This window comes from Helianthus annuus, chromosome 14, assembly GCF_002127325.2.
Source record: "Helianthus annuus cultivar XRQ/B chromosome 14, HanXRQr2.0-SUNRISE, whole genome shotgun sequence".
Classification (NCBI taxonomy): domain Eukaryota; kingdom Viridiplantae; phylum Streptophyta; class Magnoliopsida; order Asterales; family Asteraceae; genus Helianthus; species Helianthus annuus.
Window position 1 is genome coordinate 54,244,702 of NC_035446.2, and position 20,068 is coordinate 54,264,769.

The window sequence follows — 20,068 nt, forward strand, 5'->3', positions numbered from 1 at the left end:
GAGAGAAACAAGGTTCCAAGTAAGTTCTAAGTGTTAGAAATATTTTTGTTGGTTGTTGGATGGTTTGGGAAATAATTCTGAGGCATGAAAAAGGAAGTTTTGGGTAAAAAAAAACGGAAATTAATACGTGGTGGCGGGCCGCCACCACTTACTCACATGCTTGGCCACCCGCCAGAAACTATGTCTGCTGCCTTAACAATAAAAATTTTTCGAAACTTAATCTCGGTTTGGCGGGCCACCACCCATCTAATGTGTTTTTAGCGGGGTGCCAGATGCCACATCTGCAGTCACCTCACTTTGAAATCGTTTTTTCCGAAAAGTTTCATCGTGGTGGCTGCCGCCACCCACTTCACCTATTTTTTGGCGGGCCGCCACCCTACATATCTGCAGCCGGGAACAACTTTTGAAAAAAGAGAGTTAAATTAAATCCTAAAAAAATCCACCTGCTAACCTACACTTTGTTTGCCCTCCTTCTTCCCCATATCACGGTACCCAACCCCCCTTTATCACCCACCCGCCGCTCACTTCCCATCCAACCACCACTCCCGTCTTACTCCTACTTTCCACCGCTGCTTATCACCACTTCTCACCGTACTCCCTACGCCACCCACCACCAACCGCCGATAACCCCCACCACTTCCCCATCTCCACTGATTATCACCCCTCTTCTCACCTCCTCCCCTTCATCGCCGACCAACTATCTTTCACCTCGCCTCTACAACCGCCGACCACGATAACCGTACTCCCTAACCCGCCATTCGCCGCCGCCCACCGTACACAGCCACCCCTACACTACCGCCGTCTACTGAGGAGTTAAAGGTCCACCGAAAAATTTCTCAAACCTTCTTTTTTCTCCCAAATCTCAAGTAATGTTCTTGCAAAATTTTTGTATTTTGAGTCTAGTAATTGTTGTTTTTGCTTGGTTTAGTTTTAGTTCTAGTTTTAGTTTAGGGTTAGGTTTTGATTTAGTCAAGTTGTTACTTCATGTCAGTGACAGAGAAGGGTTGTTTTGGGTATATTTTGGGTATGATTTGGGTGTTTTGAGCAGGAAATAGGTTGCGGGTGGTTCGGTTTGGAGTTCGATTGCAATATTCATCATGTCTTGGGTATACCGTTAGCCAACATTGAGTGTGGGGATTCGGTTGGGTGAATTTTTGACATAACAATCAGATTTAGTCACTGTTTTGAACCGTTTCGCTAATGCAAAATACAAAGTTTTCAACTTTACATCGGTTACCACTCAATGTTGGTTTGGACATTGGTTTGGTTTCGGGATATTGATGGTTGTCGGGTTGGTTATGAAGTTTGACTTGCTGAATTTAGTGTTGGGTTTGGAATACATTGACGTCTAAAGCACCAAACTTGCATTTTTGAACCGAATTTTTTTTGCAAAGAATGCAACCTCCTTTAACTAGGCGGTATTTTTCAATGCTACAATTTGTTTTCAACTATGTCATGGCTGAATTTAAGCGAGTTTGGAAGTCGATGTCGGTTGGGTAGGCACTTGGGTTTACTTGAGGGCAAGTAAAGTGCCGGGAGAAGGTAATAATTTGTAATTGGTGTACTTTGCGTCTAAGTTAGATCGAGTCTAGTTAAATGGTTAGTTTAGGGTCTTTAGTGTCGTTTTAATTGTGTTAGAGTCGTCTTAGTGTCTTAGTGCGTCTTTTGCTTACTTGAATTGTGATACCACTCGCCCGTACTCAATCTCCATTCGGGCGAGGTTCGGTTTATGCTTAAAAAGGATTTGCAAAACGTCGCTTTCATATCACTTTGTTTCTAAACTACGGCCGCGAACGAAATGCTATACGGCCATTGTTTTTGTATATATTATTAAAAAAAATTAAAAAAATTAAAAAAATACCAAAAATAGTTCGTAACTAATATTCTGCTTTTCTTTGTCTTGTCATACTTGAATTGTTTTGCAGAATGCCAGGTGTAGGAAATTCAAGTCGGGCTAGCAGGAAACGAGGCACGGATACTCGCCCAAGAGGGGGCTCAGTGAGTAGGGAGCTCGAGCCGGTTCAGCAGGATGAACCGGAACCAGTACGGGTTGTGCAACAGTCGGATTCCAGAAGGGTTATTGAGTATACGGAGCCGGGACGTCCGCATGGTCCACGTCAAAGGATCTTGGATAGCCCTCTTTTACAGTTTGTGCAGAATTCGGAGGAGTCGCGGAGGTTAGGTGCTTTGTATACGGCAGAGCTGCTGTCGTATAGGAGGATTGATTGGGAGGTGTTGGATCGTTTAGGGGCAAGGGCACAGGTGGAACAGTTGTTAGGACCGAAATTCAGGAAAGTTTTGGGTTGTGATGCGCGACAGTACAAGGAAACCACGATAGAGTTTCACTCGACTTTCGACTATAAGCAAGGAAGTTTTAATAAAAAAGGTGCAATATTCTTTGCCTTGGGTAGGAAATCTTATGAGATGACGGTCCCTGAGTTTGCAGTGGCAACTCAGTTTTACACAGAAGAAGAGGTTAGGGCTCCCGAGTTTATTAATAGTTTGCAGGGGGTGTTTAAGAAGCAGCGTGGGTTTTGTGTTCCGAAGAGTGAGTTGGCGAGGTTTTGGAGCACCATATCGAGGGTGCCATATGCTATAGGGGCAGTTGCTAGTGATATTACTGATCCAGTTCTTCGTTATATCCACAAAATTCTAGCAGCGACTCTGGTTGGTCGAGGAGAGGGGGACAACAAAGTTAATCAAGTGAGCTTATTTTGTTTGATGTGTATGGTTGAGCAGAGGCCAGCCAACTTGGCGACTGTGTTTGCTTTGTCTATGAAGAGGTTATGGAGGGGCGGTGCTGGTGCCCGTATTTACTGTGGGCCGTTGATTACTTGGTTGGCCGAGAGTTTAGGTGTGTTTGAGAGGTACCCGGCTGATAAGATGAAGAAGGGCCCTGACCCTTGCTTTATGAGTGTTAGGGATTTACAGTCTGCTGCGATTATAGCTCGTACTGATCCGATTACTTGGGAGCCGATACGAGAGGGTCCACAGGTTCAGCCTCCGCCTGGTTCAGGTGCTGCGGAGGCTATGCAGGGTGCGGTTCCTACCCGTTGTCAGAGGCCTTATATTCCCCGTATTCGTCAGGATATTCTTGGTAGGCAGTACCCGTTAGCACAGCCACGACCCGATCCACTTACCTTGGATTCATTATATGATTCTATGCAGGCGGGTTTCGATGAGTTGCGTATGTTTGTTGATGATCAGATCAGTAGGCTGAGGCAGGAGGTGTTAGCAGAGATTGTGTCAGGTCAGAGGCGATTGGAGGATGGTATGCGAGTCATTATGCAGGGTATTCGTGTGCAGCCGCCGCCTTCTTGGCAGCCGTCTGAGGCAGGTCCCAGTGGGACGCATGCAGGTGATGAGGAGTAGGGCGAGGATGCAGCGAGGATGACATCTTATATCTTTTGTTTATTTTTATCTTTATGCTGTTTTTGATCCTCGTTTGTTGGTTTGTACTTAAATACATTAAACAAGTTGGTTGGGATTTTGGGGATGGTTGACTTTTGGTTGTTGGATGTTCGCACTAACACTTAGTAGCTTACATATTATCTTTTGCTAGTGTTTGGTGTTTGCTTGATTAGGTTGGTATTAGTAGCCGCTTTCATTCGCGTGTCCGAGGTTAGGAGTTGTTTGCTGAGCGCATATCGAATTGGAGGGCTTATGTGGAAACGACTGGCACTTTGACAGTCTCACATACTCAGCTAAGTCGTTTTCCTTTTTGTTGTTGTTGTTGTATATTTTTTTTATTTATTTCGTTGATAGTTTTTATTTTTTTAGGTAGTTGTTGAGTCGTATTTTCGTTCTTGCATTAGGGACAATGCAATCTCTAAGGGTGGGGATGGGATACATGTAAATAATCGAGTCTTAATTATTAAAAAAAATACAAAAAATTTAAAAAATTGAAAAATCAAAAAAAATTGAAAAAAATAGAAAATGTCTTTCGAAAAAAAAAGAAGTTTGCAATTAAAGCGGAAAGTGATAGAAAAGATGAATTTTTGCTCGGGTTGAAATAATAATAATATGAGATTATAATAAATCGAGCTTGCGTCTAGTTAGGGATATGTGGATAGGCCCGGGTTTGATTTTAAGTCCCTTTGAGTTAAGATATCTTAATTGTCGGTCTGCCAGTGGGTTTTCGCCTGGGAAATATGGGAAACTAAAACTGCCAATAAGAGTATAAGAGGCACCGTTATAAGTTAAAACTGTTAGAGTTTGTGATCATGAAAAAAAAAAGAAGCAAAGCAAAAATAGAAAAAAAAATGGAAAAAAGAAAAAAAAAATTTGATTGTAAACTCTTTTGGTTTTGATATAAGACGGTTGGGAATTGGTCAAATGATCGTTCCTTTAGTCCTATAAGCTTGAGAGGGAGTAGGTGGACCGTAAATTCTGGTGTGAGACCCTAGGTGGATTGACCGCACTTAAATTAAAATCACATGATAAGGGCTTAGTATTGGATTCGGGTTTAAGGGGACAGGTATATTCGCAATCGCGGCTAACGCAAGCTTTGGTTTTAATTAAATATACCTATGCTTTTGACCCGAGTGATTATTTGTCTCTGATTCCGTTGCATAATTCTTTTTCGAGGACGAAAAAAGAGTAAGTGTGGGGATGTTTGATGTATTGCAAAATACATCTTTTATTCGTGTAAAGTTTGTATAGTTTTCGTTATATTTAGTTTTGTTTTTCGTTAGAATATGCATGCTATTGATTAAATCGTGTTTCGTAGGTCTTAATGTTTAAATATGCAGAAAACCGAGTAAAACGAGTTAAAATATTGGAAAGTCAAGTCTTGGAGCATGTTGGAAAGGTCGAGAAGTTGAAATAGAGTTAAAAAGCTGAAAAAAGAGGCTCTGGCACCCCGTGAGGAGTTTCTGGCACCCGGTGAGAGTCTGAAGGTAGTACATGAGCTGAAAAACAAGGTGGCACCCCACCACCCAGTCCCTGATCTTGTGGCGCCCAGCCAGAAGCCTGTAGTTGGCGAATTTTGTTATGGAAAGTCATATATATCATCAAAAACGTGAGAAAAAACCCTAATTTCGAATTGGGACTTCTTTGGGCGAATTGTTGAGCATTCTTGGAGCTTTTTCGGAGATTTTGAAGCCTAGGAATCATCGGTACGAGTTCGGGGAAGAAGACTTGAAGATCTAATCGGGTTTTCTAGTTCTTTATTCTTGACTTTTCTTACGAAACTTGTTACAATGAATTCTTTGTTGAACATCTTTGAATTGTTTTCGTTTATGAACATGCTCGGCTAGATTTATTAACCGCCTAGACTTGATGAATGGATTAAAATAAAGTTTTTACCGTTTATGTTGTTTGCAAGATTATCATGGATTAATTGTGATTTGTAAAAGGTTTGATTTAATGATTTGATGTATATGCATGCTTTGAGTTGGTTTATTGTTATTACTTGCTTCATATGATTCTTAGTGACGGTCTATATCACAACATAGAGTCATATTAGGGTATAGGATTTCGGTGAGTGTCTATATCACGTTAGAAAACCTTAACTCTTTAGGGAGAATTGGCCAATAACCCCTAGAAGTAACTAGTAATAATTTGCTAAGTCTTAGTGTTCTACTAGTCCTAATACCTGGAAAGTGAGGGGCTATTGGTAGGTTTTACCCGGCGAATTGCTTTAGATAGTACTTGGAAAAGATCATGTCTTGGTTCACCTGTCGGTCTTATTAGTCTATCAAGTCAGATTAATTACTTCAAACTACCCTAGATCTAGGATTGGAAAAGAATAGGTCAACATTAGGGTACTTACACAATAATTAGACAACTGGAAAGGCGTCTAATAACCGGTAGGATTAACGGCCTAGGTAGCTCCACAGGTTTCTCCTTGAGAAGGGTCGAGGGGCCTCGATGGTTCTTAATAGGTTTAGTACTTTAAGATCCCGGTTCCATAACTCGTGCACTTAACTTAATCGGTAATCTCTTAAAAATGATCCAGGATTCTTGTCTAGGTGGTTTCGTTCTCATATAAAGAAAAGTCCTCAGTCTTTATTCGTCTTTAGTTTAATTTAGTAGTTTAATATAGATTTCCTAGATTTTCTGTAACCCCCCCCCCCCAAACAAATAAACAAGTTAAGTCGTGTCTGTCTGTGTCTGTTAGAGTCTAATTTGCGTGATACATAGAGTCCTGTGGTTCGATATCCGGACTTCCTAGGTTATACTACATTGATCGGTACACTTGCCGGTTGTGTGGTTTTAGGTCGAGTCTAGAATTAAAGCTTTTTAGTGTCTAGCTTAGAGAGTCTAATTTAGTTAATTTTTACAGTCTGTTTAGCACACATCAAACACCGAACGCTCGCCCGACGTCTTTACGTGCAGCCATTTGGACCCTGTTAAACTTTAATCTCTTTGGATCTATGGTGCCGTGTCTTGTGAACGATTTTACGAAAACCCCCCACTCCGGGTAAATCCCATCAACTAGGTAATACCCATACACGTACTCAACCCCGTTTACAAAGAAACTTCCTTTGGGTCCTATACCATTTACCCGATCATTGAAAAGGGGCGAGTGGTTTATGATGGTAATATCGTTATGTGAACCTGGCATACCGAAGAACGCATGTCACTGAACGAGGGCTTTCTCAAATATCTGTTCTTATAAAGTTCTAAAATACACGAACAAAAGTTGTGAAGACTTTCTCTAGCTACATGTGCAGACATTTTTAAATAGTCATCCATAATGTCCGAACTATTGTCGTACGTTAACTGTCTAAGTGCGGCCGTGACCTTTTGCCACGTACTAAATCCTAATTGCCCGGTTACATCCGGTTTTTGTTGGAAATAAACATACTTCTCCTTAAGATCTCTAGATATCCTTAAAAATAAGTTTCTACTCATACGAAAACGACGCCTAAACATTTTTTCATCATACTTAGGTCCCGCTGAGAAATAATCGCTTATCAACAAATTGTTAGTGGTGTGTCGTTCACGAGCGATGTACCTCCTCCGTTTAGGTTTCGAAGTCTCTTCCTCATCGTCTTCCACGATAGCTTTCACCACTGTCGCGATCGTTTGTAGAAATATTTCCGCACCATCATCAAATGATGAAGACGATTCACTTGAACTTGAAGAACTCATGGCAAGATTGTGTTTTATGTGTTTGATATTGTGTGAGAAAAAATGTTAAATATGGTAAGGTATTTATATAGGAAAAAAGGTTTTTTTTTTTTAAATAATGCCCAAAGGCTAGCCCAAACGACTAGTTTTGTTGGCCAATCAGATCCCGCCATGTCAGTGTCGTAGCCCAGCCCCACGCCCGGGCTGAAACCCCCACCAATGGGGCTACGCTGAAACCCAAGCCCACCCAGGGTGGTGACTTGGGCGTTTATGGCCAACCCCCGCCCCATAGCCCACAGTCTTATGTGGGTGTTTGCGTTAGCTTATTTTGGAGCAACTTATAACTTATTGACTTATAAAAGTTAATAAGTTGTTTTTATAGTGTTTGGTTTAACTTATTTAAATTGTTTTTGTGTGTGAAAAAAATTGTTTTTGAAAAGTTAGAAATTCTAACTTATGACTTATATAAGTTAAGAAGTTGTTTTTGAGAAGGAATCTCAAACATCCCATGCTTATTAAAAATTAGGTTATCACCCGCGAACTTCGCGGGTCGAAAAATTTAATATACATTATTACAAAGTGTATAAATAATATAAATACAAACAAAGTAACATATTTATTACATAAATTACTTATTGACAAAGTGAAAATACAGTTAAAATACATAGAAGTATAAAACATTATATTTTCTTTTACTTTTATTAAGGATTAAGGTGTCCCCGACAAACAACATTTATTGTTTCTCTAAGCCATCTAGAACTTCTGGCTACGGCCATCACTATAGATCTGCAAAATAAAAGACAAACATTAAATAACATCACAAAGTAACTAACCTCCCAATGAAAGATATGTTCGTAATCCAATCTAAACCTTAAACCTAAACAATACAAAAGTTTAAAGATACTAACAACTTTAAATAGGTACCTTACCTTCTAGAGACACTTTATATTGGTAGTTATGACCAAAACCACTTGAAATGGGTCAAAGGACCCGAACACACTTTAAATTTGTATTTATGACCAAAACACATTTGAAATGAGTCAAAACACCCAAACACACAATAAATAGTTCTTTATGGCTAAAACACCCTTGAAATGGATCAAAAGACCCGAACACACTTTAATATGGTCTTTATGAACATATTTATGAACATATTACATTAAATAACGAAAAAGATCATTTACATTAAATAATGAAAAAGATCAATTTCTATACATTTCAAAATGTTAAAAATCGTTCATAAATGTCTAAAATTTAAGATAATCAATGAGTATTACATAAAACCTAGTAGAAACATCTTAATTAGCTAAATAATCAACAGACACGACTACAAAGTAGCAATACCTTTAGATTATCCTCATCTTCTTTAGGCATTAATCTTTGTTTCGAAATTGCCCCGGCATAAACCTTAGCAGCTGCTAATAATTTCACCATAAGTGCTTTAGTCTGGAATTTAAACGAAACATACAACATGTGAGTCGTTAGAAACATAGAAAGCTGAAATAAGTAGGCATAGTTAGTTTAAAACTTTGAAGTTGGTACCTGTGAGCTTGGAGGAGAAAAAAAGAACCATCTTATCTTGAAATCCGTAACTTTTACATAACAACCAAAAAATAAGAACCACCTTATTTATGAAATCCGTAGCTTTTATATAACAACCAAAAGTTTCTAACACTATCAAAACTCCATTTTTGGATTGTTGACCAAATTCTAGCAAATTTTATGCAAGACCAAATCTTGTTAGATTTCCAAATTAAACTCGCCTAAAAATGTAATCATCCCCACTGAAAATGTAAAAATTATAACTTTAGAACCACGACCAAAAGGCCCATCTACTAATGGTTCTTTCTATTACACACACCTCCAATATTTATAAAATATAATAAGATTTATATTAATTTTCTTATTTATTATTTTCATCATTAAATCCTAATATACCAACTCAATACAAATATCAAATATTTGGTATGCTACGAAAACTTTATTAGTAAACAGGGTAGTACAAACTTTAAGCATGTTTTCACCTAGTAGACAATCTTGAAAGACATGCAAATTAATACTTCTCAGATGCAAAAATCAAATGAACAGAAATAAAGGTCGAAAATCGACAGTTAAGCTAACCCATTATATATTTATATTCATACTTGCTTGAGATTGAGTCCAACAACATTCAAAACCTAGCACTCATCACTGTCAATCAAATACAAAAATCCTAGACCATAATCACCAATTACCCTTTATTTTACCCATACCTGAGTTTTGTGACTTGAACAGACCCACAACATCCAAATTTAGGGGGTGTTTGTTTTTTCAGAAAAGTACTTCAGAACCTCTTTTCTCTTCCCCACGCAGACCAGGCGCAGACATAGGGGTCTGCAGCTTGTTTGTTTCTTTGAAGGGTTTTCATTAAAAAACCTCTTCCTCACCTTTGTTTCACACAGATGTGGTCATAAGACTTCTGGCCTCTTCTCAAAACTTCTCCTTCAAAAAAATTAAACCCTAATCTTTCACAGCCGCACCCACAGCTCCTCTCCAACCCTCTCCATGTCTGCCATCGCTGCTCCTCCTCCGGCGCCGCCCCCACCTCTCGGCGACCGCCACCTCTCGACGACCTCCACCTCTCGACAACCTCCATCAGCCTGCTCCACCTCTCGAGACACAGGTATGTTGTTAATCTTTTGTCAAAATTGCTCCTTTTCTTGTTTGTTCTTAGTTTAAAATTGTTGATTTGTTAATAATGTGAATGGATCCCTGTGTTATTGACCTGTAGATGTTCACACATAGCATGAATTTAAGTCAGTGTTATTGACCTGTGAATGGATCCCTGTGTTATTGACTAGGGCTGTAAACGAACCGAACGTTCAGCGAACAGTTCGTGAACCGTTCGGCGGGAAGTTCGTTTATGTTCGTTCGATTAGCTAAACGAACGGACACGAACAAAAAAATTCGTTCGGTTAGCTTAGCGAACGAACACGAACACATGTCTCCTTCGTTCGACTACGTTCGTGAACGTTCGGTAATATGTTCGGTTACGTTAGTTCATGTTCGTTCGTTTACGTTCGTTTGATTATATTAAAAAATAATAAATAATAAACCTTTTATCTAAACATATTGAAGACTTCAAACTCTATTTTTTCTAAGTTAGCTAAAATTTGGACATTCTAAGACATTTTTTTGGGATAATTATGTCTAAGTTAGTTAAACTTAATTCATCGTTTGGTGGTTGTAGTAGACTTCTTATGTTTTGTTTATAATTTGATGGTTGTATTTAACTACTTATTTCCAATGTTTACGGATAACAATGTTTTTATTTATTATTTTCAACTTAAATGTTTGTTTATGTTTGTTTTTATTTGGTTGTGTTCGTTTGTATTCGAGACCCGTGTTCACGAACTGTTCATGAACAATTGAATTTCCTTAACGAACGAACACGAACATAAACTTATGTTCGGTATGCGTTCGTGAACAGTTCACGAACATGTTAATTTTCTTAACGAACGAACACGAACAGCCCTATTATTGACCATGTGTTATAATGTGAACTACTTATTAAAATTTGTTGATGACCTGTTTACATGTACATTCTGAACTACATTTGATTTTGTGCGGTTATTTAAAGATGGAAATATTGACCCGTTTACATATGAACGAGTCTTCTGTAACCATCAACACATAATACAGTTCATTTGATTCTCTTCATTGCATCATATGAATCAATATATACTCATCATCCTTGAGTTAAATTAAGATATGAGTACAGAGTAAATATATAGTATTATAATTGCTAGATATACTTTATGGTCTTAATGCACATGCGAGTTCTGCAATTTTTATGTTGTATAATTGTAGGATGTAGTTGATTAAGGTGGTTGTAAAGATATAAGAAAAGGTTACATGTATCTAAATTTTAAGCTAGATGTTAAACAGGTCATCAACAAATTTTAAGCTCAATATAATTAAACGAGCTTCATCTTAGGCTAGATGTTGTTTAAGCTTGGCTCGATTCAATCATTTTGGTTATGATTATGTTATGGAAGATAGATGTTGCTCATCGTGATTAGTTGTTTGATTAGAGTATTTGTGTTTGTTATGGATTGACTTGATTCATGCCTAGTATGTTAATTGGTTGTTTGTTGATTAGTAGAAATGGGAGAGAAACAACAATGGTCAAACGACCATCTAAAATGCTTATTAGAGACATGCATTGAAGAGATAAACACGGTGGGTAGAAAAGGCTTGAGTTTGCATAAAGACTCGTGGAATAAATTAGGAAAAGTTCTTAAGGAAAAGTTTGGCTTGGATTTGACTCAAAAACAAATAACAAATGAAGAATACATATGATAATCTTAAAGCCAAATACGTAGGTTGGGTGTATTTGAAAAACAAAACCGGCAACATATACAACCCTCAAACAAATACTTTTACCTTAACGAACGAGGAATGGGAAGAATTTAAGAAGGTATGTTCATTTATATAAATTTTAAACATAATCCTAAAAAAAGTTTATAACATTTTTTTATGCTTTGGGTTTAGGGGCATCCAAAGGCTGCATCATTGAAGACAGTTCCATTGCCTTTTCCAGAACTTTGTGCAGAATTGTTTGATGAAAATACTGCAACTGGAAATTGCAAGTGGACCTCAACCCATGAATCATTTGTCCGACTATGTGCACATTTTAGAGTAAATTATCCGTTAAAGGATAGTAAACATGTATCGGTTGAGAGAAGATGGCTATGTTTTTTTATGATAATCGGTCATAAACACAACAATATGTAGTTATCAGTAGATTTCAACACTCAAAGCAAACAATTCATAAATATTTTTATGAAGTCTTGGATAAAATGATGCTTTTTGCCAAAGAAATGATAGTACCAACTTCTTTCAATCCTAATCCAAACATACCGGGACATAACAAGAGACTACGACGGGTTTTTAAAGGAGCGGTTGGTGCACTAGATGGAACTTTAATACATGTTGTTGTCCCTACTAGTAAACAAGATTTATATAGAGGAAGAGGAAAAGGAGATTGTTATCAAAATGTATTAGCAATTTGTGACTTCAACATGATTTTTACGTTCGTCGTGGCCGGATGGGAAGGTGTAGCACATGATGCAAGAATATTATCAGAGGCATTATCAGATCCAGATGCACCATTCCCCTTTCCACCACAAGGTATTTTTATGTTTTGTTACGTTGTTTTATCACTTGGTTTAATTTTCTAATGAATTGTATATCTTTACAGACAAGTATTATCTTTGTGATGCCGCGTATGCACACATACGGGGATTTATGGCTCCATATCGTAATGTGAGGTATTGGTTAGGAGATTTTTGCCGAAGACGTGCATTGACTAATAAAGAGAAATTTAACCATGCTCATGCAAGACTTCGGAACGTAATTGAGCGTGCTTTTGGTGTCTTGAAAGCAAGATTCCCTATTTTAAAGAGGATGGCACTGTTTCCATTGGTTACACAAAGGAACATTACCATTGCATGTTTCGCGCTACATAATTTTATAAGGAAAGAGGGTTTTAGCGATGAATTGTTTACAGAATACGATCAACCCAATGTTTCAGTTCATAATAGGCTAGTGCACGTTGATGCTCATGAAGAGGAGGTTGAAGCACATGGTACTGCATCGGATCGGGAATATATGACTCAGTTACGAGATGAGATTGCTGAGCAGTTAATGCAAAGCATGGATACAATGATTTAAAAAAATGTTATTATCTTTTTTATGAATATTATTTCAGTATTGTATAACTATTAATTAAGTTTGAATGTTGAAAAACTCTTATAACTTTAATAATCAGTTTATTTATATTTTAGCTTATTTCAGCAGTTTGCAGAAGTAAAAAAACAAACAGTCTTCTTCTTGCAGATTGCAGACATTTGGTCCAGCACTTCTGCCACAGATGTCTGCAGATGTGGTCCGCAGACTACAGACGTTTTACCTCAGAAAAAATAAACAGCACCTTGATGTCCTTTGCTGCATCTAACTGACACACCAATCTTGATCATTAGACATCCAGTTTGAACGTATTCTGGAGCTACATATCCCCCTTGTTCTTCCTATTACCTGAATAATATATGCTTCATGATATTAGTTCGACTGTAAAAAGAATTGCAAATTGTTTTGGATTGTAGAGTCAATAGGTTAGAGTGTCTATTGGTGCAAAACAGAACCGGGCCAAACTGTATAACCGCGAATTGAACCCAATAACAGTTTAGTGCTGGTCTAGTTTTGGTTTAGAACCAGTCCAGTCTCAAACCTCAAACCTGATCAAGAACCAAGCTTGCTAATAGTAGTAATTTAAGCATTATTCCTCACCTATTTGGACCATCAAGTTTTTGTATTGAGTTTGATCTTATGGTTTAACCAAAAGGCTGAAATTTTATGGAAACTTTCAACAACAACTCTATTAGCAGCTTCAACTTCTTCTATATCTTCACTCAAAATAAAATATTAACAAAAAGCCAACTCCAAAAATCCAAGCACATGAGTATATATGCCGGCAAGATAGTTATATGCTTTAGCCAAACCTGAAAGAAAAACTTATATTTATAATAACGTATTAAGTTCTTACTTTTGACACAAACCCAAAGTTTATACGGTTAAATTAAAAAATAAGTTGTAAAATGGCATAAGTAATTTACAAACAATTATAGAAGTGAGCCATGTGGTATGTACACTCACTTTACTAAAATGCCTTACACCAGACCCACATTTTTATAGCAAAGTAATTGAGGTCTACTTACCAAAAGTTTTAAAATGGCAAATTACATTTACTCATTCAGAAGTTGCCAAACAGCCCCTAAAACTCATTTTACTGATCAAATAGTTCACTGACCTGCAGAACACTGTCATGTGAAGTATATTGACCACCATAATGAGCTCTAGCAGATGAACGGCTACCCAATAAGGCTGAATGCCTTGAAGCCATAGACAGCTGAGAAGCACCATCAGTTCCCAGCTTCACCGAAACAACAATGAAAAGTTAGGAAGCACAAAAACTTCATAAAAATAACATACAGTACAGCTGTATATTTCATAGCAACAATCTGTAAAACATATTAGAGGCATGGTTCATATAACTATAACCCTCGGTTTCCAAGAAAACAGATGCAAACTAATTCTCCAGATTAGAAAAATACGTGACGTCTTACATTAATTTACAACAATTACTGTTAACACTAAACGTAATTGTAACACTCATGAGGAAACCAAACTAGGCTTAAGTTAACTACTTTTCACCAAAATAAAGGAATCGTGAAAATTATTTTGGTGAAAATTATTTGAACAAAGGATGGCGCAAATGAAATCTTTGGATCCTCTGCCACACGCATAAACTTCCCTTGGCCTTTTGGTTGTAGCAACTTGTGTAACAACAAAAAAAATACTATAAATCATTTGAAAAAAAATACTATAAATCATTTGAACTTGGTCATGAAGAATTCAAAATTCATTTTAACACATAACCAGACCCAATCTGGACGTACCAGTTGTAGACAACAGGACTTTTGATCAACCCATGCGACCCGTCTTTACCTGCATTAAAAAAGGACCCGTTATGACCAGTTACAACACACCAAACAGGTAAAATTGAACTAAAATAAAACAAATAGTTAAAAAAGCAAACGTTTCTAATGTCACACAAAGTGTATCTTTAAATTTCAATAAACATAAGCTCCTACATTTTTTATTAGAAAAAGTAGACAACAAAAGGATCAACAAAATCCAACCAGTATTGACCCGACAACAACCATTTTGGGGAAAAAATTAGACCAATCCAGCCGACCCATTTTGACCTGTAGCAAAACAGACCCATTTTGATCTAAATTCATATCAACCAGCTACAACACGCCTACACACTACATTTTGTTATCTGCAATATATGAGCTGATTATGTTAAAACTAGTATTTACTTACAAAATATGTACAAACTAACACGTATTTGTTGTACATTAATATATTACATACCACATCAGCAAGAAACCTAATGCAAACTGCAAAAGAACCCAACTCCTAATCCAAAAAAAGGTTAAGGAAGGAACCCTGTCCCAGTTACCAAGTCCCAAATCATACAAGGTGTAACTATTTTCAACCGTGTAAAGCATCAAACACCTTGATTACTTTTTAAGCAACTGTATATTATGCCCATATGGCCTTATGCATTATAGAAATGACTAAACATGTTCATACTGTAGGACTCCTCATTTCCATTTAGATAAGAAGAATAGTCAAGATGATATACAGTTTCATGCCCTTTTAACAACTTGGTACCTTTAAGTGATTTGCTTATTAGACAGAAAGACATTTCTTTTTTTCACCATGCTTAGATCAAATAAGAGAATCAACTTGCATCTCTTTTTCTGCTGACAAGAAATTAGATATATTACTTTCATTCAAAATTGACGAACTTGAAAGAATCCCTTTGTTAGGATCCCCTTCAAAATCCAGCCTGCAATGTGGTTCATGAACACTTTGTGTTAGATCTTGAGGTAAAATCATAACCAATCGAAACAAACCCTAAACGGGCTAAAATATAAATAACAATCTAACCTGGATAATTAGATTGGAGACAAATAGCAGATGATGAGATCCAGGGAATGAAGGTCGAGTGAAACAGTGTATCAGCGAAATTAAAAAAAAAAAAAACTAACCAACATTGTGTAGATTACATACACAGACAACTGCAAATCCTCAACCTGGTTGATCGAAGATTAGCGGCGCCGAGAGTATTGAAGGAAGAACACAAATGATCGAAGGGTTGTGCGTGGTATGGGTTTGTCATAGAGAAGATGATTGGGATAGGATTTTTTTATTCGTGTTTGCAGTGAGAAGCAAAACCCTAGCTCGTGATTTAAAACAATATATAGTCGGGTCAAGAATCCGGATCCTGTGTAACCCATATTAGCATAAAAGATATCCACACATTTTCCCGCCAAAAAGCATCTAAGAAGCTCTAAAACGATGACACATCAGCCCTAAAAACTTTCATTTATTATATATAATAGATCAATATCAATCATAAGAAAAAGATATAGAAATCTAATCAATAGAGATTGTCATGATAGTACCTTTAGTCTTGTAATAATGAACATGCATAAGTGGAGATTGCAGTCAAATAACCATAGCAGCAGAAGAGAGGACATATTCTTAGGTGGTTTATTTTTGATCAATTGTTCTACAGGTCGAACCAATACCTGAAAACCAAAAACAAATCAAAAGGCGAATTTTCAATTAACTGTTCTATAGCCTGAACCAATTCCAATCCAACTTCAGATCTACCAAGAGCTTAACAAATTACAACTTTATATTTACAAATCTAGTTTTTTAGTAAAAAAACCATCTAATATTCCTATTTGTATGATTAGTTGACAAAGCAACAATCATCATAAGTGGATTTCAGCCGTAACCAAAAAACAAATATAAATTGAAGGTGATTAATTTCTGAATTTTTACTTTTATTTTAGGAATTGGTCAAATGCATGTGTAACGGACTTCAAAATGACAACTAAAAAAAACAAATCTAGAAAAAATAACAGGTAATCATCAAGATCTTCAAATTTAGCAAGTAATAATCAGTATGTAGGAGAAGCCCTAACCCAAAACATAGACGGTTGACGAAGAGAAACTAGCAAGGCTGCAAGTAAACAAAGAACTTCATCAGAAACGTCAAGAAATGAGAAAGAAACTAATAATCAAAGATCTTCACGATGCGTGAGAACACATACCTAAAAGAATGTAATCTTGCAGCTAATTTATCTTCTTGTTTTTGTTTAATTTCAGCAAGTTGCTCCACCTCCACCATATAACCTTACAGAAAATGTATAACAAATAAAATAACAATTTTTAACAAATCATTAAACTTAGAGAAAGTTTTTTTTTTTTTAAAACTGAACAGAAGAACACATACCAAATTGTCAGTCGCAAATGAAAAGGCTTTAACATAATAATAATAAACAAAATAAAAATATATTCTCATTCACGCAAATAGAAAGTTAACTTTTTAATAAGAACACAAAAGGACTTTCAAATTTTAACTAATCATCCCGATTTTATAAAGAGGCCTTGTTGATGGTAAAATTACCTTTAGGTTTCAGTTAACTTTTTGAGTTGAATCTCATCATTAGTCACCACCATGGAAGCCCTATTTTGCTCATTCCTAATCGTCTCTGCATTATGAGCACAATATCAAATCAACATCATCAACAAATTGGTGGTTTAAACAAAACAAAAACTAAACACCCTAGATACCAAAACCAATCGGAAATTTTTTTTTGTCAATCTACCCTAATCAATAACAAAGCAAACAAAGGATTCGTTAACAATACTACATCAAAATCAAAACTAATCAAAAGTAGGAACAATAGCCAAAGGTGAAGAAGATGAAGGATCTGAAGACAATAACGAAAATGGAGGAGCTCTGGGCGATTTGGAGAAAACCGTGAAACCCTCAATTCCTTCGATCAAATCCTAGCTACTAGGGATATCGATCCTCAATCGATCCTTTCTCTAATCAATTGAAATCGGATTAGGGTTTTATTTTTCCTAGGGTTTCGGTTTTGTGGATATTCTGTTCGTTTGTTTTTGCTTTCGGAAATCTTCTTACTTCTTTGGATTGCCGATTTGCATCAGGGTTTCAGCAAGATCAACTCATTGTCCGTTTCAGTTTAGGGTTTGCGGCGCTTCAGATTAAGATTGACGGCGGCTAGGGGTCACGGCTGCCTTCTTCTGATTCGGTAATCCTTTTTCAACGTTAATTCAGTCTAGGGTTGGTTTTGTTCGTATTTCAGCTTGACGGCGGCTACGGGTTTGATTGTTTTGATTGGGTCAGCCGGCATACGTTTTGCTGAATCTCTAGTGTCGGATGCTAGGGTTTGGCAATATTGTAATGGATGATCTTAGCAATTCGGGTGGTAACCAACAGGATTCTCGTGGTAAGCCGAGATTATCGTTTGATCAAATAGCTGCCCGGTTTCTTGATATTGATGGGAACACTTTGCAGCCAAAGCGGGGTGTAACGATTGGAACACAAAGTGACACTAAGTCTTCAAACATCATCGATGATCTAACGAAGGTCACAGTTCCAGTTCGCTTGGAAAAACGGGATGTAGGAAAGTCAGACAACTTTTGGGACTACCCTAGCAAATATACACCAAAATCAGATTTTTTTGGTGCATCCTTCTCGGCTGAAAACAGGGCTGCTCAAGGTACTTCGGGGCATGAAGATCCTATGTCTTTTGCTCACATTGTAAAGAACACAAAGTAGAAGGTTAAAGTGAACTTCCGGGCGATGGAATCTGCCGAGAAAGTTGATGGGGCTGATGTTGTTATCCCATTGTCGTCGGTTCAACAAGTTACTGATAGGTATGCTAACACGTTATTTGGGTATTTTCTGGGTAAACGGTTGGCATTTCCTGTGGTCGATTACTTTGCTAAAAACAACTGGGCGAAATATGGTCTTTCCCGGCTCATGATGAATGCAAACGGGTTATTTCTCTTTAAGTTTACTACTAAGGAAGGGATGAATCAATTGCTTGAGGATGGGCCTTGGCTAATCAGAAGTGTTCCCATAATTTTAAAGGAATGGTCGCCCTCTATCAAGATGGAAAAAGAGGACATTACAGCAGTTCCAGTTTGGGTCAAGATGCATGATGTGCCGTTATCTGCATTTACCGAGGATGGGCTTAGTTTAATTGCCTCTATGATTGGGACTCCTAAGATGTTGGATACGTATACTGCCTCGATGTGTGCGGAATCTTGGGGAAGGAGCAGCTATGCTAGAGCGCTTATTGAAGTGCAAGCAGGAGCTGAGTTAAAAAAGAGTGTTACTGTTGCTATCCCATCTATGGATGGTAGTGGGTTTTCTAAGGTGGAGGTCAAGATTGAATATGATTGGGAGCCTCTAAGGTGTTCCTCGTGCTGTGTGTTTGGTCATGATGACAGCTCGTGCCCAAAGAACCCTCAGATAACTTCTAGTGGGGATACTAAAAAGAAGAATGATGAGTTTCAGGTTGTAGAGGGCAAGAATAAGAAAGTGAACAACCAAGGCATTCATATGAAAAATCAGAAGCCTAAAGTAGTTTACAGGCCAGTTGTTAACCCTAAGCCAAAATCGTCTTCTAAGAGTTCGTCGCAGAACCAGGTTTCAACGTCTAATCCGTTTGATATTCTGAAGGATGATACTGGTAATCAGGGGGATTCCAATGTCGGTCGAGTGGAAAAGAAACCGTCGAGTGATAGGCAGGATTCGGATGAGGAGGTTGAAGAAGTCTACAATGAAACTAGTGCTTTTATGACATCGGGTACTCATCCTTTTTCTTCGAAAGCAGGGGCAAGCACCTCTTCTACCAAGTTTTCTAATGGATAGGCTGTCCGCTTTTCGTTTGAAGGGGTTGCGGTTTTGTGGCTACTTTATTTTTGATGATGGTGGTTGAGGATATGTTTTTGTGTTTTTGCATTGTTTTGTCTACTAGATGTCTTGTCATGATGTATAGTAGACTAGGTTTTTGGGGTGTCATAGGTTTTTGGTTTTGTTTTGTTTTACATATATGGGGCATGTCCTGTATATGAACTAGTGTGGAACACATCCTCACTACTTGTACTTAATTGCGGTTGCATTTTAATAGATTCACCGGGGTAACCCTTTACCCAAAAAAAAGATGATAAACAACATAACGATTGCTGGTGACACTGAAAATCTTGGAAAACACCTAATCATTCCAAAAAGTAAGATTTAGATGAAGTTAAAAAAAATGATGGATGCACGGTACTACCAAGTCTGTCTTCGAATTAAAACATGCCCAGATCTAAAGAGTATAACTAAAAGAAGATTGAAAATGACCAAAATAGGGCAGGAATGAATAAGGATCGAGAATACCTGGATTAATATCAATTATAAAAAAAGAGATTTCTTACCTGATGATTGCAACTTGAATCTTCTGGATTGAAGATGAATAGATTAGAATGAAAACGAATTTCATAT

General features: G+C 37.4%; 2 protein-coding genes and 1 long non-coding RNA gene across 10 annotated transcripts; 2 read left to right on the forward strand and 1 right to left on the reverse strand.

The window, feature by feature from the left end:
• The first annotated feature begins 9,306 nt into the window (after positions 1 to 9,306).
• On the forward strand, positions 9,307 to 13,240 carry LOC110908396 (putative nuclease HARBI1). 3 transcript variants are annotated; one of them, XM_022153334.2, is made up of 4 exons: positions 9,307 to 9,739; positions 11,219 to 11,536; positions 11,611 to 12,249; positions 12,320 to 13,240. In XM_022153334.2, the coding sequence occupies exons 3-4, from the start codon at positions 11,919 to 11,921 to the stop codon at positions 12,790 to 12,792; spliced, it is 804 nt and encodes a 267-aa protein (XP_022009026.1). In that variant the 5' UTR covers positions 9,307 to 9,739; positions 11,219 to 11,536; positions 11,611 to 11,918; the 3' UTR covers positions 12,793 to 13,240. The 3 variants fall into 3 exon arrangements, with proteins under 3 accessions (XP_022009026.1, XP_022009025.1, XP_022009027.1); XM_022153333.2 differs by having other exon boundaries at positions 11,222 to 11,536; XM_022153335.2 differs by lacking the exon at positions 11,219 to 11,536.
• Positions 12,422 to 18,055, reverse strand: LOC110908397. Of its 6 annotated transcripts, none has more exons than XR_002574581.2 (10): positions 17,693 to 18,052; positions 17,171 to 17,255; positions 16,815 to 16,896; positions 16,686 to 16,723; positions 15,640 to 16,283; positions 15,361 to 15,538; positions 14,577 to 14,625; positions 13,836 to 14,050; positions 13,408 to 13,619; positions 12,422 to 13,155 (listed from the first exon to the last, which is right to left on the reverse strand). It is a non-coding gene; the product is annotated as an uncharacterized LOC110908397 (long non-coding RNA). The 6 variants fall into 6 exon arrangements; XR_002574580.2 differs by having other exon boundaries at positions 13,928 to 14,050; positions 17,693 to 18,047; XR_004879254.1 differs by having other exon boundaries at positions 12,422 to 14,050; positions 15,640 to 16,071; positions 16,158 to 16,283; positions 17,693 to 18,049.
• A 321-nt stretch (positions 18,056 to 18,376) lies between these two features.
• On the forward strand, positions 18,377 to 19,520 carry LOC110906685. The gene is made up of 2 exons (XM_022151786.1): positions 18,377 to 19,345; positions 19,416 to 19,520. The coding sequence occupies exons 1-2, from the start codon at positions 18,377 to 18,379 to the stop codon at positions 19,518 to 19,520; spliced, it is 1,074 nt and encodes a 357-aa protein (XP_022007478.1).
• Positions 19,521 to 20,068: the final 548 nt, after the last annotated feature.